At 57.1% G+C, this 24,409-nt stretch overlaps 2 protein-coding genes across 5 annotated transcripts; one reads left to right on the top strand and one right to left on the bottom strand.

Annotated features, from left to right (window-relative positions):
• The first annotated feature begins 13,163 nt into the window (after nt 1–13,163).
• Nucleotides 13,164–18,085, top strand: SLC50A1 (solute carrier family 50 member 1). Of its 3 annotated transcripts, none has more exons than XM_089667434.1 (6): nt 13,164–15,298; nt 15,423–15,500; nt 16,391–16,514; nt 16,589–16,750; nt 17,462–17,581; nt 17,662–18,085. In XM_089667434.1, the coding sequence occupies exons 2-6, from the start codon at nt 15,439–15,441 to the stop codon at nt 17,758–17,760; spliced, it is 567 nt and encodes a 188-aa protein (XP_089523560.1). In that variant the 5' UTR covers nt 13,164–15,298; nt 15,423–15,438; the 3' UTR covers nt 17,761–18,085. The 3 variants fall into 3 exon arrangements, with proteins under 3 accessions (XP_089523560.1, XP_089523559.1, XP_089523558.1); XM_089667433.1 differs by having other exon boundaries at nt 13,217–13,284; XM_089667432.1 differs by having other exon boundaries at nt 14,453–15,298; nt 15,423–15,538.
• A 4,475-nt stretch (nt 18,086–22,560) lies between these two features.
• Nucleotides 22,561–24,110, bottom strand: DPM3 (dolichyl-phosphate mannosyltransferase subunit 3, regulatory). 2 transcript variants are annotated; one of them, XM_089667431.1, is made up of 2 exons: nt 23,970–24,110; nt 22,561–23,265 (listed from the first exon to the last, which is right to left on the bottom strand). In XM_089667431.1, exon 2 carries the CDS (start codon nt 23,255–23,257, stop codon nt 22,979–22,981), a length of 279 nt encoding a protein of 92 aa, XP_089523557.1. In that variant the 5' UTR covers nt 23,258–23,265; nt 23,970–24,110; the 3' UTR covers nt 22,561–22,978. The 2 variants fall into 2 exon arrangements, with proteins under 2 accessions (XP_089523557.1, XP_089523556.1); XM_089667430.1 differs by lacking the exon at nt 23,970–24,110 and adding an exon at nt 23,771–23,791.
• Nucleotides 24,111–24,409: the final 299 nt, after the last annotated feature.

Genomic DNA, 24,409 nt, shown 5'->3' on the forward strand with positions numbered 1-24,409 from the left:
GGGGATGATGTGAGGTGGCAGATGATGGGGATGATGTGAGGTGGCAGATGATGGGGATGATGTGAGGTGGCAGATGATGAGGATGATGTGAGGATGGGGATGATGTGGGGTGGCAGTTGATGGGGATGATGTGAGGTGGCAGATGATGTGAGGTGGCAGTTGATGGGGATGACGTGAGGTGGCAGTTGATGGGGATGATGTGAGGTGGCAGATGATGTGAGGTGGCAGTTGATGGGGATGATGTGGGGTGGCAGTTGATAGGGATGATGTCAGGTGGCAGATGATGGGGATGATGTGAGGCGGCAGATGATGGGGATGATGTGAGGGGGCAGTTGATGGGGATGATGTGCGGTGGCAATTGATAGGGATGATGTGAGGTGGCAGTTGATGGGGATGATGTGGGGTGGCAGATGATGGGGATGATGTGGGGTGGCAGATGATGGGGATGATGTGAGGTGGCAGATGATGGGGATGATGTGAGGTGGCAGATGATGGGGATGATGTGAGGTGGCAGATGATGGGGATGATGTGAGGTGGCAGATGATGGGGATGATGTGAGGTGGCAGTTGATGGGGATGATGTGAGCTGGCAGTTGATGGGGATGATGTGAGGTGGCAGTTGATGGGGGTGATAGTTCATGGGGATGATGTGGGGTGGAAGATGATGTGAGGTGGCAGTTGATGGGGATGATGTGAGGTGGCAGATGATGTGATTTGGCAGTTGATGGGGATGACGTGGGGTGGCAGTTGATGGGGATAATGTGAGGTGGCAGATGATGTGAGGTGGCAGTTGATGGGGATGATGTGAGGTGGCAGATGATGTGAGGTGGCAGTTGATGGGGATTATGTGGGGTGGCAGTTGATGGGGATGATGTGAGGTGGCAGTTGATGGGGATGATGTGGGGTGGCAGATGATGGGGATGATGTGAGGTGGCAGATGATGGGGATGATGTGAGGTGGCAGATGATGGGGATGATGTGAGGTGGCAGTTGATGGGGATGATGTGAGGTGGCAGTTGATGGGGATGATGTGAGGTGGCAGTTGATGGGGGTGATAGTTCATGGGGATGGTGTGGGGTGGAAGATGATGTGAGGTGGCAGTTGATGGGGATGATGTGAGGTGGCAGATGATGTGATTTGGCAGTTGATGGGGATGACATGGGGTGGCAGTTGATGGGGATAATGTGAGGTTGCAGATGATGTGAGGTGGCAGTTGATGGGGATGATGTGAGGTGGCAGATGATGTGAGGTGGCAGTTGATGGGGTTTATGTGGGGTGGCAGTTGATGGGGATGATGTGAGGTGGCAGTTGATGGGGATGATGTGAGGTAGCAGATGATGGGGGTGATGTGGGGTGTCAGTTGATGGGGATGATGTGAGGTGGCAGATGATGGGGATGATGTGGGGTGTCAGTTGATGGGGATGATGTGAGGTGGCAGTTGATGGGGATGATGTGAGGTGGCAGATGATGTGAGGTGGCAGTTGATGGGGATGATGTGGGGTGGCAGTTGATAGGGATGATGTGAGGTGGCAGATGATAGGAATGATGTGAGGCGGCAGATGATGGGGATGATGTGAGGCGGCAGTTGATGGGGATGATGTGAGGCGGCAGTTGATGGGGATGATGTGGGGTGGCAGTTGATGGGGATGATGTGGGGTGGCAGTTGATGGGGATGATGTGAGGTGGCAGATGATGGGGATGATGTGAGGTGGCAGTTGACGGGGGATGACGTGAGGTTGCAGATGATGGGGATGATGTGAGGTGGCAGATGATGGGGATGATGTGAGGTGGCAGATGATGAGGATGATGTGAGGTGGCAGATGATGGGGATGATGTGGGGTGGCAGATGATGGGGATGATGTGAGGTGGCAGATGATGGGGATGATGTGAGGTGGCAGTTGATGGGGATGATGTCAGCTGGCAGTTGATGGGGATGATGTGAGGTGGCAGTTGATTGGGGTGATAGTTCATGGGGATGATGTGGGGTGGAAGATGATGTGAGGTGGCAGTTGATGGGGATGATGTGAGGTGGCAGATGATGTGATTTGGCAGTTGATGGGGATGACGTGGGGTGGCAGTTGATGGGGATAATGTGAGGTGGCAGATGATGTGAGGTGGCAGTTGATGGGGATTATGTGGGGTGGCAGTTGATGGGGATGATGTGAGGTGGCAGTTGATGGGGATGATGTGAGGTAGCAGATGATGGGGGTGATGTGGGGTGTCAGTTGATAGGGATGATGTGACGTGGCAGATGATAGGGATGATGTGAGGCGGCAGATGATGGGGATGATGTGAGGCGGCAGTTGATGGGGATGATGTGGGGTGGCAGATGATGGGGATGACGTGAGGTTGCAGATGATGGGGATGATGTGAGGTGGCAGATGATGGGGATGATGTGAGGTGGCAGATGATGGGGATGATGTGAGGTGGCAGATGATGGGGATGATGTGAGGTGGCAGATGATGGGGATGAAGTGAGGTGGCAGTTGATGGGGATGATGTGAGGTGGCAGTTGATGGGGATGATGTGAGGAGGCAGTTGATGGGGATGATGTGAGGAGGCAGTTGATGGGGATGATGTGAGGTGGCAGATGAAGTGAGGTGGCAGTTAATGGGGATGATGTGAGGTGGCAGATGATGGGGATGATGTGAGGTGGCAGATGATGGGGATGATGTGAGGTGGCAGATGATGGGGATGATGTGAGGTGGCAGTTGATGGGGATGATGTGAGGTGGCAGATGATGTGAGGTGGCAGTTGATGGGGATGATGTGGGGTGGCAGTTGATAGGGATGATGTCAGGTGGCAGATGATGGGGATGATGTGAGGCGGCAGATGATGGGGATGATGTGAGGGGGCAGTTGGTGGGGATGATGTGGGGTGGCAATTGATAGGGATGATGTGAGGTGGCAGTTGATGGGGATGATGTGGGGTGGCAGTTGATGGGGATGATGTGGGGTGGCAGTTGATGGGGATGATGTGGGGTGGCAGATGATGGGGATGATGTGAGGTGGCAGATGATGGGGATGATGTGAGGTGGCAGTTGATGGGGATGATGTGAGGTGGCAGTTGATGGGGATGATGTGAGGTGGCAGTTGATGGGGGTGATAGTTCATGGGGATGGTGTGGGGTGGAAGATGATGTGAGGTGGCAGTTGATGTGGATGATGTGAGGTGGCAGATGATGTGATTTGGCAGTTGATGGGGATGACGTGGGGTGGCAGTTGATGGGGATAATGTGAGGTGGCAGATGATGTGAGGTGGCAGTTGATGGGGATTATGTGGGGTGGCAGTTGATGGGGATGATGTGAGGTGGCAGTTGATGGGGATGATGTGAGGTAGCAGATGATGGGGGTGATGTGGGGTGTCAGTTGATGGGGATGATGTGAGGTGGCAGATGATGGGGATGATGTGGGGTGTCAGTTGATGGGGATGATGTGAGGTGGCAGTTGATGGGGATGATGTGAGGTGGCAGATGATGTGAGGTGGCAGTTGATGGGGATGATGTGGGGTGGCAGTTGATGGGGATGATGTGAGGTGGCAGATGATGGGGATGATGTGAGGCGGCAGATGATGGGGATGATGTGAGGCGGCAGTTGATGGGGATGATGTGGGGTGGCAGTTGATGGGGATGATGTGGGGTGGCAGTTGATGGGGATGATGTGAGGTGGCAGATGATGGGGATGATGTGAGGTGGCAGTTGACGGGGGATGACGTGAGGTTGCAGATGATGGGCATGATGTGAGGTGGCAGACGATGGGGATGATGTGAGGTGGCAGATGATGGGGATGATGTGAGGTGGCAGATGATGGGGATGATGTGAGGTGGCAGATGATGGGGATGAAGTGAGGTGGCAGTTGATGGGGATGATGTGAGGTGGCAGTTGATGGGGATGATGTGAGGTGGAAGATGATGTGAGGTGGCAGTTGATGGGGATGATGTGAGGCGGCAGTTGATGGGGATGATGTGGGGTGGCAGATGATGGGGATGATGTGGGGTGGCAGATGATGGGGATGATGTGAGGTGGCAGATGATGGGGATGATGTGAGGTGGCAGATGATGGGGATGATGTGAGGTGGCAGATGATGGGGATGATGTGAGGTGGCAGTTGATGGGGATGATGTGAGCTGGCAGTTGATGGGGATGATGTGAGGTGGCAGTTGATGGGGGTGATAGTTCATGGGGATGATGTGGGGTGGAAGATGATGTGAGGTGGCAGTTGATGGGGATGATGTGAGGTGGCAGATGATGTGATTTGGCAGTTGATGGGGATGACGTGGGGTGGCAGTTGATGGGGATAATGTGAGGTGGCAGATGATGTGAGGTGGCAGTTGATGGGGATGATGTGAGGTGGCAGATGATGTGAGGTGGCAGTTGATGGGGATTATGTGAGGTGGCAGTTGATGGGGATGATGTGAGGTGGCAGTTGATGGGGATGATGTGGGGTGGCAGATGATGGGGATGATGTGAGGTGGCAGATGATGGGGATGATGTGAGGTGGCAGATGATGGGGATGATGTGAGGTGGCAGTTGATGGGGATGATGTGAGGTGGCAGTTGATGGGGATGATGTGAGGTGGCAGTTGATGGGGGTGATAGTTCATGGGGATGGTGTGGGGTGGAAGATGATGTGAGGTGGCAGTTGATGGGGATGATGTGAGGTGGCAGAGGATGTGATTTGGCAGTTGATGGGGATGACGTGGGGTGGCAGTTGATGGGGATAATGTGAGGTTGCAGATGATGTGAGGTGGCAGTTGATGGGGATGATGTGAGGTGGCAGATGATGTGAGGTGGCAGTTGATGGGGTTTATGTGGGGTGGCAGTTGATGGGGATGATGTGAGGTGGCAGTTGATGGGGATGATGTGAGGTAGCAGATGATGGGGGTGATGTGGGGTGTCAGTTGATGGGGATGATGTGAGGTGGCAGATGATGGGGATGATGTGGGGTGTCAGTTGATGGGGATGATGTGAGGTGGCAGTTGATGGGGATGATGTGAGGTGGCAGATGATGTGAGGTGGCAGTTGATGGGGATGATGTGGGGTGGCAGTTGATAGGGATGATGTGAGGTGGCAGATGATAGGAATGATGTGAGGCGGCAGATGATGGGGATGATGTGAGGCGGCAGTTGATGGGGATGATGTGGGGTGGCAGTTGATGGGGATGATGTGGGGTGGCAGTTGATGGGGATGATGTGAGGTGGCAGATGATGGGGATGATGTGAGGTGGCAGTTGACGGGGGATGACGTGAGGTTGCAGATGATGGGGATGATGTGAGGTGGCAGATGATGGGGATGATGTGAGGTGGCAGATGATGGGGATGATGTGAGGTGGCAGATGATGGGGATGATGTGGGGTGGCAGATGATGGGGATGATGTGAGGTGGCAGATGATGGGGATGATGTGAGGTGGCAGATGATGGGGATGATGTGAGGTGGCAGTTGATGGGGATGATGTGAGCTGGCAGTTGATGGGGATGATGTGAGGTGGCAGTTGATGGGGGTGATAGTTCATGGGGATGATGTGGGGTGGAAGATGATGTGAGGTGGCAGTTGATGGGGATGATGTGAGGTGGCAGATGATGTGATTTGGCAGTTGATGGGGATGACGTGGGGTGGCAGTTGATGGGGATAATGTGAGGTGGCAGATGATGTGAGGTGGCAGTTGATGGGGATTATGTGGGGTGGCAGTTGATGGGGATGATGTGAGGTAGCAGATGATGGGGGTGATGTGGGGTGTCAGTTGATAGGGATGATGTGACGTGGCAGATGATAGGGATGATGTGAGGCGGCAGATGATAGGGATGATGTGAGGCGGCAGTTGATGGGGATGATGTGGGGTGGCAGATGATGGGGATGACGTGAGGTTGCAGATGATGGGGATGATGTGAGGTGGCAGATGATGGGGATGATGTGAGGTGGCAGATGATGGGGATGATGTGAGGTGGCAGATGATGGGGATGATGTGAGGTGGCAGATGATGGGGATGAAGTGAGGTGGCAGTTGATGGGGATGATGTGAGGTGGCAGTTGATGGGGATGATGTGAGGAGGCAGTTGATGGGGATGATGTGAGGAGGCAGTTGATGGGGATGATGTGAGGTGGCAGATGAAGTGAGGTGGCAGTTAATGGGGATGATGTGAGGTGGCAGATGATGGGGATGATGTGAGGTGGCAGATGATGGGGATGATGTGAGGTGGCAGATGATGGGGATGATGTGAGGTGGCAGATGATGGGGATGATGTGAGGTGGCAGTTGATGGGGATGATGTGAGGTGGCAGATGATGTGAGGTGGCAGTTGATGGGGATGATGTGGGGTGGCAGTTGATAGGGATGATGTCAGGTGGCAGATGATGGGGATGATGTGAGGCGGCAGATGATGGGGATGATGTGAGGGGGCAGTTGATGGGGATGATGTGGGGTGGCAATTGATAGGGATGATGTGAGGTGGCAGTTGATGGGGATGATGTGGGGTGGCAGTTGATGGGGATGATGTGGGGTGGCAGATGATGGGGATGATGTGAGGTGGCAGATGATGGGGATGATGTGAGGTGGCAGTTGATGGGGATGATGTGAGGTGGCAGTTGATGGGGATGATGTGAGGTGGCAGTTGATGGGGGTGATAGTTCATGGGGATGGTGTGGGGTGGAAGATGATGTGAGGTGGCAGTTGATGGGGATGATGTGAGGTGGCAGATGATGTGATTTGGCAGTTGATGGGGATGACGTGGGGTGGCAGTTGATGGGGATAATGTGAGGTGGCAGATGATGTGAGGTGGCAGTTGATGGGGATTATGTGGGGTGGCAGTTGATGGGGATGATGTGAGGTGGCAGTTGATGGGGATGATGTGAGGTAGCAGATGATGGGGGTGATGTGGGGTGTCAGTTGATGGGGATGATGTGAGGTGGCAGATGATGGGGATGATGTGGGGTGTCAGTTGATGGGGATGATGTGAGGTGGCAGTTGATGGGGATGATGTGAGGTGGCAGATGATGTGAGGTGGCAGTTGATGGGGATGATGTGGGGTGGCAGTTGATGGGGATGATGTGAGGTGGCAGATGATGGGGATGATGTGAGGCGGCAGATGATGGGGATGATGTGAGGCGGCAGTTGATGGGGATGATGTGGGGTGGCAGTTGATGGGGATGATGTGGGGTGGCAGTTGATGGGGATGATGTGAGGTGGCAGATGATGGGGATGATGTGAGGTGGCAGTTGACGGGGGATGACGTGAGGTTGCAGATGATGGGGATGATGTGAGGTGGCAGATGATGGGGATGATGTGAGGTGGCAGATGATGGGGATGATGTGAGGTGGCAGATGATGGGGATGATGTGAGGTGGCAGATGATGGGGATGAAGTGAGGTGGCAGTTGATGGGGATGATGTGAGGTGGCAGTTGATGGGGATGATGTGAGGTGGCAGATGATGTGAGGTGGCAGTTGATGGGGATGATGTGAGGCGGCAGTTGATGGGGATGATGTGAGGAGGCAGTTGATGGGGATGATGTGAGGTGGCAGATGATGTGAGGTGGCAGTTGATGGGGATGATGTGAGGTGGCAGTTGATGGGGATGATGTGAGGTGGCAGATGATGGGGATTATGTGAGGTGGCAGATGATGGGGATTATGTGAGGTGGCAGATGATGGGGATTATGTGAGGTGGCAGATGATGGGGATTATGTGAGGTGGCAGATGATGGGGATGATGTGAGGTGGCAGATGATGGGGATGATGTGAGGTGGCAGTTGATGGAGATGATGTGGGGTGGCAGCTGATGAGGTGGCAGATGATGTGAGGTGGCAGTTGATGGGGATTATGTGGGGTGGCAGTTAATGGGGATGATGTCAGGTGGCAGTTGATAGGGATGATGTGAGGTGGCAGTTGATGGGGATGATGTGGGGTGGCAGTTGATGGGGATGATGTGGGGTGGCAGTTGATGGGGGTGATGTGGGGTGGCAGTTAATGGGGATGATGTGAGGTGGAAGGTGATGGGGATGATGTGAGGCGGCAGTTGATGGGGGTGATGTGGGGTGGCAGTTAATGGGGATGATGTGAGTTGGAAGGTGATGGGGATGATGTGAGGTGGCAGATGATGTGAGGTGGCAGTTGATGGGGATGATGTGAGGTGGAAGGTGATGGGGATGATGTGAGGTGGAAGGTGATGGGGATGATGTGAGGTGGCAGATGATGTGAGGTGGCAGTTGATGGGGATGATGTGGGGTGGCAGTTGATGGGGATGATGTGGGGTGGCAGTTGATGGGGATGATGTGAGGTGGCAGATGATGGGGATGATGTGGGGTGGCAGTTGATGGGGATGATGTGAGGTGGCAGATGATGGGGATGATGTGGGGTGGCAGTTGATGGGGATGATGTGAAGTGGCAGTTGATGGGGATGATGTGGGGTGGCAGTTGATGGGGATTATGTGGGGTGGCAGTTGATAGGGATGATGTGAGGTGGCAGTTGATGGGGATGATGTGAGGTGGAAGATGATGGGGATGATGTGAGGCGGCAGTCGATTGTGATGGTGTGAGGTGGCAGATGATGTGAGGTGGCAGTTGATGGGGATGATGTGAGGTGGCAGAGGATGGGGATGATGTGAGGTGGCAGATGATGGGGATGATGTGGGGTGGCAGTTGATGGGGATGATGTGAAGTGGCAGTTGATGGCGATGATGTGGGGTGGCAGTGTATGGTAATGATGTGAGGTGGCAGTTGATGGGGATGATGTGAGGTGGCAGATGATTGGGATGATGTGAGGTGGCAGCTGATGGGGATGATGTGGGGTGGTAGTTGATGGGGATGATGTGGTGTGGCAGTTGATGGGGATGATGTGAGGTGGCAGTTGATGGGGATGATGTGGAGTAGCAGTTGATGGGGATGATGTGAGGTGGCAGTTGATGGGGATGATGTGAGGTGGCAGTTGATGGGGATGATGTGAAGTGGCAGTTGATGGGGATGATGTGAAGTGACAGATGATGTGAGGTGGCAGTTGATGGGGATGATATGGGGTGGCAGTTGATGGGGATGATGTGAGGTGGCAGATGATGGGGATGATGTGAGGCGGCAGTTGATGGGGCTGATGTGAGGTGGCAGTTGATGGGGGTGATGTGGGGTGGCAGTTGATGGGGATGATGTGAGTTGGCAGATGATGTGAGGTGGCAGTTGATGGGGATGATGTGAGGTGGCAGATGATGTGAGGTGGCAGTTGATGGGGATGATGTGGGGTGGCAGTTGATGGGGATGATGTGAGGTGGCAGATGATGGGGATGATGTGAGGCGGCAGTTGATGGGGCTGATGTGAGGCGGCAGTTGATGGGGGTGATGTGGGGTGGCAGTTGATGGGGATGATGTGAGGTGGCAGTTGATGGGGATGATGTGAGCTGGCAGATGATGTGAGGTGGCAGTTGATGGGGATGATGTGGGGTGGCAGTTGATAGGGATGATGTGCGGTGGCAGATGATGTGAGGTGGCAGTTGATGGGGATGATGTGGGGTGGCAGTTGATGGGGATGATGTGAGGTGGCAGATGATGTGAGGTGGAAGTTGATGAGGATGATGTGAGGTGGCAGTTTATGGGGATGATGTGAGGTGGCAGTTGATGGGGATGATGTGAGGTGGCAGATGATGGGGATGATGTGAGGTGGCAGATGATGGGGATGATGTGAGGTGGCAGATGATGGGGATGAGTTGGGGTGGCAGTTGATGGGGATGATGTGAGGTGGCAGTTGATGGGGATGATGTGAGGTGGCACATGATGGGGATGATGTGGGTTTGCAGTTGATGGGGATGAGGTGAGGTGGCAGTTGATGGGGATGATGTGAGGTGGCAGTTGATGGGGATGATGTGAGGTGGCAGATGATGGGGATGATGTGAGATGGCAGATGATGGGGATGATGTGGGTGGCAGTTGATGGGGATGATGTGAGGTGGCAGTTGATGTGAGGTGGCAGTTGATGGGGATGATGTGAGGTGGCAGATGATGGGGATGATGTGGGGTGGCAGTTGATGGGGATGATGTGAGGTGGCAGTTGATGGGGATGATGTGAGGTGGCAGATGATGTGAGGTGGCAGTTGATGGGGATGATGTGAGGTGGCAGTTGATGGGGATGATGTGAGTTGGCAGATGATGTGAGGTGGCAGTTGATGGGGATGATGTGAGGTGGCAGATGATGTGAGGTGGCAGTTGATGGGGATGATGTGGGGTGGCAGTTGATGGGAAAGATGTGAGGAGGCAGATGATGGGAATGATGTGAGGCAGCAGTTGATGGGGCTGATGTGAGGTGGCAGTTGATGGGGGTGATGTGGGGTGGCAGTTGATGGAGATGATGTGAGGTGGCAGTTGATGGGGATGATGTGAGGTGGCAGATGATGTGAGGTGGCAGTTGATGGGGATGATGTGAGGTGGCAGATGATGTGAGGTGGCAGTTGATGGGGATGATGTGGGGTGACAGTTGATAGGGATGATGTGAGGTGGCAGATGATGTGAGGTGGCAGTTGATGGGGATGATGTGAGGTGGCAGTTGATGGGGATGATGTGAGGCGGCAGATGATGGGGCTGATGTGAGGTGGCAGTTGATGGGGATGATGTGGGGTGGCAGTTGATGGGGATGATGTGAGGTGGCAGTTGATGGGGATGATGTGAGGTGGCAGATGATGGGGATGATGTGAGGTGGCAGATGATGGGGATGATGTGGGGTGGCAGATGATGGGGATGATGTGGGGTGGCAGTTGATGGGGATGATGTGAGGTGGCAGTTGATGGGGATGATGTGAGGTGGCAGTTGATGGGGATGATGTGAGGTGGCAGATGATGGGGATGATGTGGGGTGGCAGTTGAAGGAGATGATGTGAGGTGGCAGTTGATGGGGATGATGTGAGGTGGCAGTTGATGGGGATGATGTGAGGTGGCAGTTGATGGGGATGATGTGAGGTGGCAGTTGATGGGGATTATGTGAGGTGGCAGATGATGTGAGGTGACAGTTGATGGGGATGATGTGAGGTGGCAGTTGATGAGGATGATGTGAGGTGGCAGTTGATGGGGATGATGTGAGGTGGCACATGATGGGGATGATGTGGGTTGGCAGTTGATGGGTATGATGTGAGGTGGCAGTTGATGGGGATGATGTGAGGTGGCAGATGATGGGGTTGATGTGAGGTGGCAGATGATGGGGATGATGTGAGGTGGCAGATGATGGAGATGATGTGGCGTGGCTGTTGATGGGGATGATGTGAGGTGGCAGTTGATGGGGATGATGTGGGGTGGCAGTTGAAGGGGATGATGTGAGGTGGCAGTTGATGGGGATGATGTGAGGTGGCAGATGATGTGAGGTGGCAGTTGATGGGGATGATGTGAGGTGGCAGTTGATGGGGATGATGTGAGTTGGCAGATGATGTGAGGTGGCAGTTGATGGGGATGATGTGGGGTGGCAGTTGATGGGGATGATGTGAGGCGGCAGTTGATGGGGATGATGTGAGGTGGCAGTTGATGGGGGTGATGTGGGGTGGCAGTTGATTTGGATGATGTGAGGTGGCAGATGATGTGAGGTGGCAGTTGATGGGGATGATGTGAGGTGGCAGATGATGTGAGGTGGCAGTTGATGGGAATGATGTGGGGTGGCAGTTGATGGGGATGATGTGAGGTGGCAGTTGATGGGGATGATGTGGGGTGGCAGTTGATGGGGATGATGTGGGGTGGCAGTTGATGGTGATGATGTGAGGTGGCAGTTGATGGGGATGATGTGAGGTGGCAGTTGATGGGGATGATGTGAGGTGGCAGATGATGTGAGGTGGCAATTGATGGGGATGATGTGAGGTGGCAGATGATGGGGATGATGTGGGGTGGCAGTTGATGGGGATGATGTGAGGTGGCAGTTGATGGGAATGATGTGGGGTGGCAGATGATGTGAGGTGGCAGTTGATGGGGATGATGTGAGGTGGCAGTTGATGGGGATGATGTGGGGTGGCAGATGATGTGAGGTGGCAGTTGATGGGGATGATGTGAGGTGGCAGTTGATGGGGATGATGTGGGGTGGTAGTTGATGGGGATGATGTGGGGTGGCAAATGATGGGGATGATGTGAGGTGGCAAATGATGGGGATGATGTGAGGTGGCAGATGATGTGAGGTGGCAGTTGATGGGGATGATGTGAGGCGGCAAATGATGGGGATGATGTGAGGTGGCAGTTGATGGGGATAATGTGAGGTGGCAGTTGATGGGGATAATGTGAGGTGGCAGAGGATGGGGATAATGTGAGGTGGCAGATGATGGGGATGATGTGAGGTGGCAGTTGATGGGGATAATGTGAGGTGGCAGTTGATGGGGATAATGTGAGGTGGCAGAGGATGGGGATGATGTGGGGTGGCAGTTGATGGGGATAATGTGAGGCGGCAGAGGATGGGGATGATGTGAGGCGGCAGAGGATGGGGATGATGTGAGGTGGCAGAGGATGGGGATGATGTGAGGTGGCAGATGATGGGGATGATGTGAGGTGGCAGTTGATGGGGATAATGTGAGGTGGCAGAGGATGGGGATAATGTGAGGTGGCAGAGGATGGGGATGATGTGAGGTGGCAGAGGATGGGGATGATGTGAGGTGGCAGTTGATGGGGATAATGTGAGGTGGCAGAGGATGGGGATGATGTGGGGTGGCAGAGGATGGGGATGATGTGGGGTGGCAGTTGATGGGGATAATGTGAGGTGGCAGAGGATGGGGATTATGTGAGTTGGCAGATGATGGAGATGATGTGAGGAGGCAGTTGATGGGGACGATGTGGGGTGGCAGTTGATGGGGACGATGTGAGGTGGCAGTTGATGGGGATGATGTGAGGTGGCAGTTGATGGGGATGATGTGAGGTGGCAGTTGATGGGGATGATGTGAGGTGGCAGATGATGGGGATGATGTGGGGTGGCAGTTGATGGGGATGATGTGGGGTGGCAGTTGATGGGGATGATGTGGGGTGGCAGTTGATGGGGATGATGTGGGGTGGCAGATTATGGGGATGATGTGAGGTGACAGTTGGCGGGGGATGATGTGAGGTGACAGTTGGCGGGGGATGATGTGAGGTGGCAGTTGATGGGGAAGATGTGAGGTGGCAGTTGATGGGGAAGATGTGAGGTGGCAGTTGATGGGGATGATGTGAGGTGGCAGTTGATGGTGGAGCTCCTCCTATGGGGGAGGGTTATATACCTGGCCGCCTCCTTCTCCCTCTTCCGCCATCCTCATCCTCGGCTCACCATGGACGTTTTGTGGCTCCTCTCCGCCGCCTGCATCCTCTTCACCGTTTCTATGTTCTCAAGCGGCCTGTGAGTGTGTCCGGACCCCCGGCCTCGAGTGACTGCTCGGCAGCTCCGCTCCGCCCCCTTCCCATGCAGCTTTCCGCGCCAGTCCCCGGATCTCCGGCCTGTGCGCCCTCCGCACCCGGAGCTCCTCCGGTCGTGCCCTCCCCTCGACAGATCTATGTGATGCCCCCGGAGGAATCCTCTACTATAACTCCTCTCACCCCCATCGGAGGGAGATGCCACCTCATCCCTGCATACCGGAACATGGCATTATACAGGTTCTGGGGCTGATATGGAGCTCATCCACCTCACCGAGAGACTTCTGTGCAATCAATATGTGATCAGTACTGAGGGGGTGTAATGGTGGCAATCTGCCCCACCGAGGGCCAACGGCGACCCTCATCTGTCTATCCACCTCCGTGTCCTCCCGTCCACCTTGTGTTCTCCTTCATGTCCTCCTCCGTGTCCGCTTCCCTGTCCTCCTCCGTGTCCGCTTCCCTGTCCTCCTCCGTGTCCTCCCGTCCACCTTGTGTCCTCCTTCATGTCCTCCTACGTGTCCGCTTCCCTGTCCTCTTCCCTGTCCTCCTCCGTGTCCTCCCGTCCACCTTGTGTTCTCTTTCATGTCCTCCTCCGTGTCCGCTTCCCTGTCCTCCTCCGTGTCCTCCCGTCCACCTTGTGTCCTCCTTCATGTCCTCCTCCGTGTCCGCTTCCCTGTCCTCCTCCGTGTCCTCCCGTCCACCTTGTGTCCTCCTTCATGTCCTCCTCCGTGTCCGCTTCCCTGTCCTCCTCCGTGTCCTCCCGTCCACCTTGTGTCCTCCTTCATGTCCTCCTACGTGTCCTCTTCCCTGTCGTCCTACGCGTCCTCCCGTCCACCTTGTGTCCTCCTTCATGTCCTCCTACGTGTCCGCTTCCCTGTCCTCTTCCCTGTCCTCCTACGCGTCCACCTGTCCGTCTCTCGTCCTTCTACGTGTCTTCCGTCCACCTCCGTGTCCTCCTCTGTGTCCACCTTCATGTCGTCCTCCGTGTCCTCTTCCCTGTCCTCCACGTCCTCCCGTCCGCTTCCCTATCCTCCCATCCACCTCACGTCCTTCTACGTGTCCTCCTGTCCACCTCCGTATCCTCCTCCTGTCCTCCCATCCACCATTTGCTTGCCCACAATATCCACTTCTCCATATCACATCCATTGCCGTGACCTCCCTTCCTCCTCCTGTCTGCCTCCCTTCTCTGTGTCCTCCTGTCTGCCTCCCTTCCTTCTCCATGTCCTCCTGTCCGCCTCCCTTCCTTCTCTGTGTCCTCCTGTCTGTCTCCCTTCCTTCTCCGTGTCCTCCTGTCCACCTTTCTTCCTTCTCCGTGTCCTCCCGTCCGGCTCCCTTCTCCGTGTCCTTCTATCCGTCTTCCTTCCTTCTCCGTGTCCTCCTGTCCGTGTCCTCCCTTCCTTCTCCGTGTCCTCCCGTCCGTGTCCTCCCTTCCTTCTCCGTGTCCTCCCGTCCTTCTCCGTGTCCTCCCTTCCTTCTCCGTGTCCTCCCGTCCGTGTCCTCCCTTCCTTCTCCGTGTCCTCCCGTCCGTGTCCTCCCTTCCTTCTCCGTGTCCTCCCGTCCGTGTCCTCCCGTCCGTGTCCTCCCTTCCTTCTCCGTGTCCTCCCGTCCGTCTCCGTGTCCTCCCGTCCGTCTCCCTTCCTTCTCCGTGTCCTCCCGTCCGTCTCCCTTCCTTCTCCGTGTCCTCCCGTCCGTGTCCTCCCTTCCTTCTCCGTGTCCTCCCGTCCGTGTCCTCCCTTCCTTCTCCGTGTCCTCCCGTCCGTGTCCTCCCTTCCTTCTCCGTGTCCTCCCGTCCGTGTCCTCCCTTCCTTCTCCGTGTCCTCCCGTCCGTGTCCTCCCTTCCTTCTCCGTGTCCTCCCGTCCGTCTCCCTTCCTTCTCCGTGTCCTCCCGTCCGTCTCCCTTCCTTCTCCGTGTCTGTCCTCCGGCCTGTCTCTCTATGACCACACACAGTGGTCTTGTGTCTTCTGCACAGCGTCCCCTCCCTCACCTCCCTGTCTCTGAGGTAGGTGGCCACGATAATAAGTGTTGGTGTCACTGGCAGCCCAGCCATTATAGTGGAGTTGATATGAAGAATATGTCTCCTGTCATCCCACCAGCAGCTCCATTCATGTCTTGTACCCACGCAGGTCGGATCTCCGGCTAATGGTCTCCAGGAAGAGTGTGGACAATATCCAGTTCCTGCCGTTCCTCACCACCGATCTGAAGTAGGTTTGGCTCCTCCTGCACCTCTGTCATGTATTGGGTGAGTCTGGGGGACTGCATGCAATCTTACCTGCAGGACGGCCAAGTGTGTGGGCTGGATGTTTCCAGAGTGTGTTGGGGTTTGTGTAGTGAGTGGAGGGTTGTGGGTCTGCGGGGGAGGGCGCAGTGAGTGGAGGATTGTGGGTCTGCGGGGGAGGGTGCAGTAAATGAATGATTGTGGGTCCGCGGGGGAGGGCACAGTGAGTGGAGGGTTGTGGGTCTGCGGGGGCTGGCACAGTGAGTGGAGGATTGTGGGTCTGTAGGGGAGGGCACAGTGAGTGAATGATTGTGGGTCCGCGGGGGAGGGCGCAGTGAGTGGATGATTGTGGGTCTGCGGGGGGCAAGCGCAGTGAGTGGAGGATTGTGTGTCCGCAGGGGAGGGCACAGTGAGTGGAGGATTGTGTGTCCGCAGGGGAGGGCACAGTGAGTGGAGGATTGTGTGTCCGCAGGGGAGGGCACAGTGAGTGAAGGATTGTGGGTCCGCGGGGGAGGGCACAGTGAGTGAAGGATTGTGGGTCCGCGGGGGAGGGCGCAGTAAATGAATGATTGTGGGTCCGCGGGGGCGGGCGCAGCGAGTGGAGGATTGTGGGTCCGCGGGGGCGGGCGCAGCGAGTGGAGGATTGTGGGTCCGCGGGGGCGGGCGCAGCGAGTGGAGGATTGTGGGTCCGCGGGGGCAGCGAGTGGAGGATTGTGGGTCCGCGGGGGCAGCGAGTGGAGGATTGTGGGTCTGCGGGGGCAGCGAGTGGAGGATTGTGGGTCTGCGGGGGCAGCGAGTGGATGATTGTGGGTCCGCGGGGGCGGGCACGTTGGAGAATTGTAGGTCAGCATTGTAATCAGAGTCCCTCCCTTGCAGCAACCTGGGCTGGTTGTATTACGGATATCTGAAGGGGGATGGGACTCTGATGACGGTGAACTCCATCGGGGCCTCCCTGCAGACTCTCTACATGGCCGCTTTCCTCTTCTATTCCCCGGAGAAGGTATGACCTCATCTGTGTGTCAGTCTCCCTCGTGTTGTCGCACTTGTCTCTGATGACTGTCTCGTTCTCTGCAGCGGCGCCCCCTTTCTCAGGTCCTCCTGGGGGCCGCAGTCCTAGTTGTGGCGTTCGTCTACTTCTCCCTGTGGATCCCCGACGCCGGCCTCCGCCTCAACCAGCTGGGCCTCTTCTGCAGCGTCTTCACCATCAGCATGTACTTGTCTCCGCTGGCTGACCTGGCAAGTGTCGTCCTCCTTTAGGGCCTATAGGGGGCGGAGCTGGGACCCCGCAACACACTGGCCGCAGTGGGGGGTACAGCTAGAGGGAGTCTCATTGGTCAGCTGACCCAACATTTCCTGATCTCACCCGACGTCCACCCGCCGCTCCTGGAGGTCACCGCCTCCCGCTACACTTTTTGGTTGAAGTTTGATCTTCAGCCAATCAGTTTCTCTGCTGGAACACAGATCCCGCCCCTCAGTGGCGTTCAGTTCCAGCACCGGAGGCTGGTGAGAACCTGAGGTGACGCAGTGGGTGTGGCTAGAACGCTGAAGGAATTCTGATTGGGTGCAGAAGTAGTGTAGGGCGGGGCATTGTTCATCCTGAAACCAGGATGGTGAGAACCCGAGGTGGTGCAGTGGGTGTGGCTAGAACGCTGATGGCATTCTGATTGGGTGCAGTAGTGTAGGGCGGGGCATTGTTCATCCTGAAACCAGGATGGTGAGAACCCGCGGTGGCGCAGTGGGTGTGGCTAGAACGCTGAAGGAATTCTGATTGGGTGCAGAAGTAGTGTAGGGCGGGGCATTGTTCATCCTGAAACCAGGATGGTGAGAACCCGAGGTGGCACGGTGGGTGTGGCTAGAACCCTGAGGGAATTCTGATTGGGTGCAGTAGTGTAGGGCGGGGCATTGTTCATCCTGAAACCAATCACCTACCTTCTGCTCCACCTCCAGGCCCAGATCATCAGAACCAAGTCCACCAAGTGCCTGTCCATGCCGCTGACCATCACCACCTTCCTGACCTCCACCTCCTGGGTGCTGTACGGCATGCAGCTCAACGACGCCTACATCATGGTGAGTGCGCCTGACGCCACGTGTGTCTGCCTACCGGGGGGGGTGCATGTGGGGTCCTCACTGTCATCTCTGTCCTGCAGGTTCCAAACTTCCCTGGGATTGTGACCAGCCTGCTGAGGATCTGGCTGTTCTGGCGCTACCCCCAGGAGCAACCGTCCTACCGCTACCTGCCGGCGTGAGAGCGCAACGCGGCGCGCCACCCTACCATGTGCCTGAACATGCTGACGCACTTTATTCTGGGGCTACACTGGGCACTGCCATGGGGCCCGGGGCTCTGTGTCTTCTGGGGCCCTCTATATACGGGGCTCTGTCTCTTCTGGGGTGCTCTATACACGGGGTTCTGTCTCTTCTGGGGCCCTCTATACATGGGGCTGTCTCTTCTGGAGCCTGGGGTTCTGTTCCTTCTGGGGCCCTCTATACATGGGGCTCTGTCTCTTCTGGGGCCCGGGGTTCTGTCTCTTCTGGGGCCCGGGGCTTCTGCACAATAAAGCACTTTTTATTTTCTGATCGGTGAAGGGGACCTGTCACGCTGCAGTAGATCGGGGGAGGGGATTGATCCCAGGCGCTCGGACACTCTCGGAGGGGATTTGCGCTGACGCGGCGGTTTGCATTGTGTGGCCCCTGTGACCCCGCCCGGGGCCGGTCAGCACTTCACTAGCGGCTGAGTCAGGAGAGAGCAGAGCAGCTACACAAACAGCGCGGCCGCCCCTCCCGCCAGGAAACCGAGTGTGAAGGAGCCGGGACTGGCTGTCATCAGGACACAGACAGTCCATTGTACGCGGAGCTGATGAGTGGAACACTCCCATCGTACGGGAATCAGGGGCCACAGCATGGAGCACGCTCCCGTCACAGGGGCCCCGCTCTGTGCGCACAGCCTGGAGCACGCTCCCGTCACAGGGGCCCCGCTCTGTGCGCACAGCATGCTGTACACTCCCACTCCTACCCCCATAAATTATTATGGTGGCACAGAGGTGATTGGTACCCAGGTGGGCAGTACACGGTGTTAGTATACAGAGGTGGGCGGTACACGGGGGGCGGGGGCAGTACACGGAGGTTAGTATATAGAGGTGGGCGGTACACGGGGGGCGGGGGCAGTACACGGAGGTTAGTATACAGAGGTGGGCGGTTACACAGGGTGTTAGTATACAGAGGTGGGCGGTACACACGGGGCGGGGGCAGTACACAGGGTGTTAGTATACAGAGGTGGGCGGTACACAGGGGGCGGGGGCAGTACACGGAGGTTAGTATACAGAGGTGGGCGGTACACGGGGGGCGGGGGCAGTACACAGGGTGTTAGTATACAGAGGTGGGCGGTACACAGGGGGCGGGGGCAGTACACGGAGGTTAGTATACAGAGGTGGGCGGTACACGGGGGGCGGGGGCAGTACACAGGGTGTTAGTATACAGAGGTGGGCGGTACACGGGGGCGGGGACAGTACACAGGGTGTTAGTATACAGAGGTGGGCGGTACACAGGGGGCGGGGGCAGTACACGGTGTTAGTATACAGAGGTGGGCGGTACACGGGGGGCGGGGGCAGTACACGGAGGTTAGTATACAGAGGTGGGCGGTACACGGGGGGCGGGGACAGTACACAGGGTGTTAGTATACAGAGGTGGGCGGTACACAGGGGGCGGGGGCAGTACACGGTGTTAGTATACAGAGGTGGGCGGTACACGGGGCGGGGGCAGTACACAGGGTGTTAGTATACAGAGGTGGGCGGTACACGGGGGGCGGGGGCAGTACACGGAGGTTAGTATACAGAGGTGGGCGGTACACGGGGGCGGGGGCAGTACACAGGGTGTTAGTATACAGAGGTGGGCGGTACACGGGGTTAGTATACAGAGGTGGGCGGTACACAGGGGGCGGGGGCAGTACACAGGGTGTTAGTATACAGAGGTGGGCGGTACACAGGGGGCGGGGGCAGTACACAGGGTGTTAGTATACAGAGGTGGGCGGTACACAGGGGGCGGGGGCAGTACACAGGGTGTTAGTATACAGAGGTGGGAGGTACACGTGGTTAGTATACAGAGGTGGGCGGTACACGGGGGCGGGGGCAGTACACGGGGTGTTGATATACAGAGGTGGGCGGTACACGGGGCGGGGGCAGTACACAGGGTGTTAGTATACAGAGGTGGGCGGTACACAGGGGGCGGGGGCAGTACACGGAGGTTAGTATACAGAGGTGGGCGGTACACGGGGGCGGGGGCAGTACACAGGGTGTTAGTATACAGAGGTGGGAGGTACACGTGGTTAGTATACAGAGGTGGGCGGTACACGGGGGCGGGGGCAGTACACGGGGTGTTGATATACAGAGGTGGGCGGTACACGGGGGGCGGGGGCAGTACACGGGATTAGTATACAGAGGTGGGCGGTACACGGGGGGCGGGGGCAGTACACGGGATTAGTATACAGAGGTGGGCGGTACACGGGGGGCGGGGGCAGTACACGGGATTAGCATACAGAGGTGGGCGGTACACAGGGGGTTAGTATACAGAGGTGGGCGGTACACGGGGGGCGGGGGCAGTACACAGGGTGTTAGTATACAGAGGTGGGCGGTACACGGGGGGCGGGGGCAGTACACGGAGGTTAGTATACAGAGGTGGGCGGTACACGGGGTTAGTATACAGAGGTGGGCGGTACACAGGGGGCGGGGGCAGTACACGGAGGTTAGTATACAGAGGTGGGCGGTACGTGGGGGGCGGGGGCAGTACACGGAGGTTAGTATACAGAGGTGGGCGGTACGCGGGGGGCGGGGGCAGTACACGGGGTGTTGGTATATAGAGGTGGGCGGTACACGGGGTTAGTATACAGAGGTGGGCGGTACACGGGGGGCGGGGGCAGTACACGGGGTGTTGGTATATAGAGGTGGGCGGTACACGGGGTGTTGATATACAGAGGTGGGCGGTACACGGGGCGGGGGCAGTACACAGGGTGTTAGTATACAGAGGTGGGCGGTACACGGGGTTAGTATACAGAGGTGGGCGGTACACGGGGGGCGGGGGCAGTACACGGGGTGTTGGTATATAGAGGTGGGCGGTACACGGGGTGTTGATATACAGAGGTGGGCGGTACACGGGGCGGGGGCAGTACACAGGGTGTTAGTATACAGAGGTGGGCGGTACACGGGGTTAGTATACAGAGGTGGGCGGTACACGGGGGGCGGGGGCAGTACACGGGGTTAGTATACAGAGGTGGGCGGTACACGGGGTTAGTATACAGAGGTGGGCGGTACACGGGGGGCGGGGGCAGTACACGGGGTTAGTATACAGAGGTGGGCGGTACACGGGGTTAGTATACAGAGGTGGGCGGTACACGGGGGGCGGGGGCAGTACACGGGGTGTTGGTATATAGAGGTGGGCGGTACACGGGGGGCGGGGGCAGTACACGGGATTAGTATACAGAGGTGGGCGGTACACGGGGGGCGGGGGCAGTACACAGGGGGTTAGTATACAGAGGTGGGCGGTACACGGGGGGCGGGGGCAGTACATGGTGTTAGTATACAGAGGTGGGCGGTACACGGGGGGCGGGGGCAGTACACGGGGTGTTGATATACAGAGGTGGGCGGTACACGGGGGGCGGGGGCAGTACATGGTGTTAGTATACAGAGGTGGGCGGTACACGGGGGGCGGGGGCAGTACACAGGGGGTTAGTATACAGAGGTGGGCGGTACACGGGGGGCGGGGGCAGTACACGGGTGTGTGGTACCCAGAAGTGGGCGGTACACGGGTTGGTACACGCCCCTCTACAGCCTGGTGGTAGTTGCACTTAAACCAATCTATGCCTTTCCTGAGACTACAACTCCCAGCAGACCGTCTGCAGTCCCTGCGTTGGGGGGAGTGTCCTGATGTGTAGCGCCCCCGGTGGACGGAGAGCGTTCGTTCCATCTGACCTGCAGCCTCGGGGTCCCTGGACTCCGCCGTGTCAGAACGGGCCGCACCTCTCTGCTGGTGACAACGCCTCTTCACCTGACACATCCACTGTCATGGCTGCCTCTTCTGATGGTGGGGGAGGGGACTGTGCGGGGGGGAGGGGACTGTGCGGGGGGGAGGGGACTGCGGGGGATTCACCAAAGTGCCGGAATCTTTGTATGATTATTTTATAATAAATCATGTATGTTTTCCTCCCGTGTCCCGTGTCTGACTCCGATCACCGCACCCCTCACATGACAGGTCCACGCCTCACCGATCCCGGACAAGGCTCCACGTACAGGAAGAGGATGAGAAGAGCCGTCCCCCACGCAGGGACTGGGCCTAGACTGAGATGATGTCATCAGTCTGCTGCAGGCAGGAGGAGGCATTTCCTCAATCTCCCCCAGTGATCAGACTGTACATTGTAACTTAGTAGCGATTCCCAAGGTGAGAGGCTGCAGCAGGGGCTGATCTGTGTCAGACAATTGTGAACAGGGCCAGGAAATGCACCGACACCGGGATGTACATGTGTCATTTCTGAGCCGCCATCTCAGTCCGGGAAGTCATAATGGGCACAGGGACGGTGGGAACCCCTCATAATGGGCACAGGGACGGTGGGAACCCCTCAATGGGCACAGGGACGGTGGGAACCCCCATAATGGACACGGGGACGGTGGGGACCCCTCATAATGGGCACAGGGACGGTGGGGACCCCTCATAATGGGCACAGGGACGGTGGGGACCCCTGACGGGTGCTCCTTGCGGTGGGGGGGATGGATTACAGGGGACATGTTCCTGCTTGTCAGGTGGCCTGGTGGGGCCCCGGAGGATTCTGGGTAGGAGCCAGCAGCACGTCTGCTGTACATCACCTGCCGCAACCAACACACATGTACCACCTACCTGGTATGGGGCCCCAAATATGACCTGTTAGGGGCCCATTACCCAGAAGGCCCACCTGGCTCCAGTCCCCCTCCCCCACATATATACACAAACCAATCACAGGACAGGATTCACCTCTATGATTCTGGGAGGTTCCCCCAATGCTGCACAACAACAACAGACACCTCGGACTGGATCTCTGCCTCTTTATTATTGGACGGTGTGTCTGCACACAGATCACATGACCTGCACCCGCAGGAAGTGGGCGTGGCTGTGGGGTAACGATGTATAGCTGTGTGGGGCATCACATGACCAGGAACATTGAGCAGAGGGGGTGTGGCAAACAGGAATGGATCTAGACTCCGCCTCCTCACCAGTCCAATAGCACGTGACTGAGGTACAATGTGACCAATGGCAGAGAGTTATTGTCAGCAACAAGCAAAGCTCCGCCCACAAAGTTCCTCATGGTGTGCTCTGGTTATGGCTCCGCCCCCAAAGTCGGTCACTGTTCAGTCTGGTGACGGCTCCACCCCAAAGGTTGATCACTAGGGTCTGGTGATGGCTCCGCCCCTGTCCCCACATTACGGAGCGAGGCCATTGGCTGCGCTCTCAGAAGCTCATCCCCCTCCGGCTCAGCTCCCTCCTGGCCTGTCGGATCTGATCCTGAAGCTGGTGGGCGGCGTCCTCGCAGTCATTGAAGGTGGCCACGCGGTAGCCAATGGTGGCCAGAGAGTAACAGCCGAAGACCACCAGGAGGTAGACGGGGAGGGGCCACAGCACCTCCCAACAGGCCCGGGGCGGATCCAGACCCAGCAGGTCAAAGGTCAGCGTCACCCAGGCTCCGCCCAGCAGGATTAGTCCCAACAGCCACTGCGCCAACTTCGTCATGTCTGCAGCTGTGGAGAGAAGGGGGCGGAGTCAGTGAATGATTAAAGTGTGCGCCCCAAAGTCCCCCGTGTACCCCCATATCCCAACAACCCCCCGTGTACCCCCATATCCCAACAACCCCCATCTCCCCTGTGTACTCCCAACATCCCCCCGTGTACCCCCATATCCCAACATCCCCCCGTGTACCCCCATATCCCAACAACCCCCCGTGTACCCCCATATCCCAACAACCCCCCGTGTACCCCCATATCCCTACAACCCCCATATCCCTACAACCCCCATCTCCCTACAACCCCCCCGTGTACCCCCATATCCCTAAAACCCCCCGTGTACCCCCATATCCCTACAACCCCCATGTCCCCTGTGTACTCCCAACCCCCCGTACCCCCATATCCCAAAAACCCTCCCCCCCCGTACCCCCATATCCCAAAAACCCTCCCCCCCTGTACCCTCATATCCTTACAAACCCCATCTCCCCCGTGTACCCCCATCTCCCTACAACCCCCCGTGTACCTCCCCCAATCGCTCAGCCTGGACAGGAAGTGGGGTGTGTGCCGAGAAATGTCCCCCCAATCCTGTTATCATGGGGGGAGGGGGCTGTAATACAGACACACACCCCCCATCCTCCTCTATGGGGGTCCCACTGGGGGATGAAGATCTCACCCCTCCCCCCTCTCTGCCCCAACACAAGAATCCCCGCCACATCACTCACCCGGATCACCCACTTCCGGTCTGAGCCTCACTTCCGGTGTGTGGAGGAAGCAGCTCCAGGGGATGCCGGGAAGTGTAGTCCAGGGAGGAGTCACGTGATTCCGAGCATGAGCCCCGCCCCTCACCGCAGAGATCAGGGGAGAGGAGACGCAGAGGAACAGTGATCACGTGATATCACCCCGACCGCTGTGTCCCCCATACATGGTGTCACCGGGACAGGAAGTGAGCAGAATCCCCCCATAGGGGACACAGAGGGGGGATGGTGACCGCTGTGCCCCCCCTCCCATACATGGTGTCACCCGGACAGGAAGTGAGCAGAATCCCCCCCATAGGGGACACAGATATCACCTCCACAAACTCCGCCCACAATGCTCACCCTGTACATGAAGGGGGTGGAGAGCTCTGCACAGGCGGGGCACACAGAGACTCCACCCACCAATC

This window comes from Staurois parvus, unplaced genomic scaffold, assembly GCF_062004578.1.
Source record: "Staurois parvus isolate SC_StPar_1 unplaced genomic scaffold, SC_StPar_1.0 ptg003251l, whole genome shotgun sequence".
Taxonomy (NCBI): Eukaryota; Metazoa; Chordata; class Amphibia; order Anura; family Ranidae; genus Staurois; species Staurois parvus.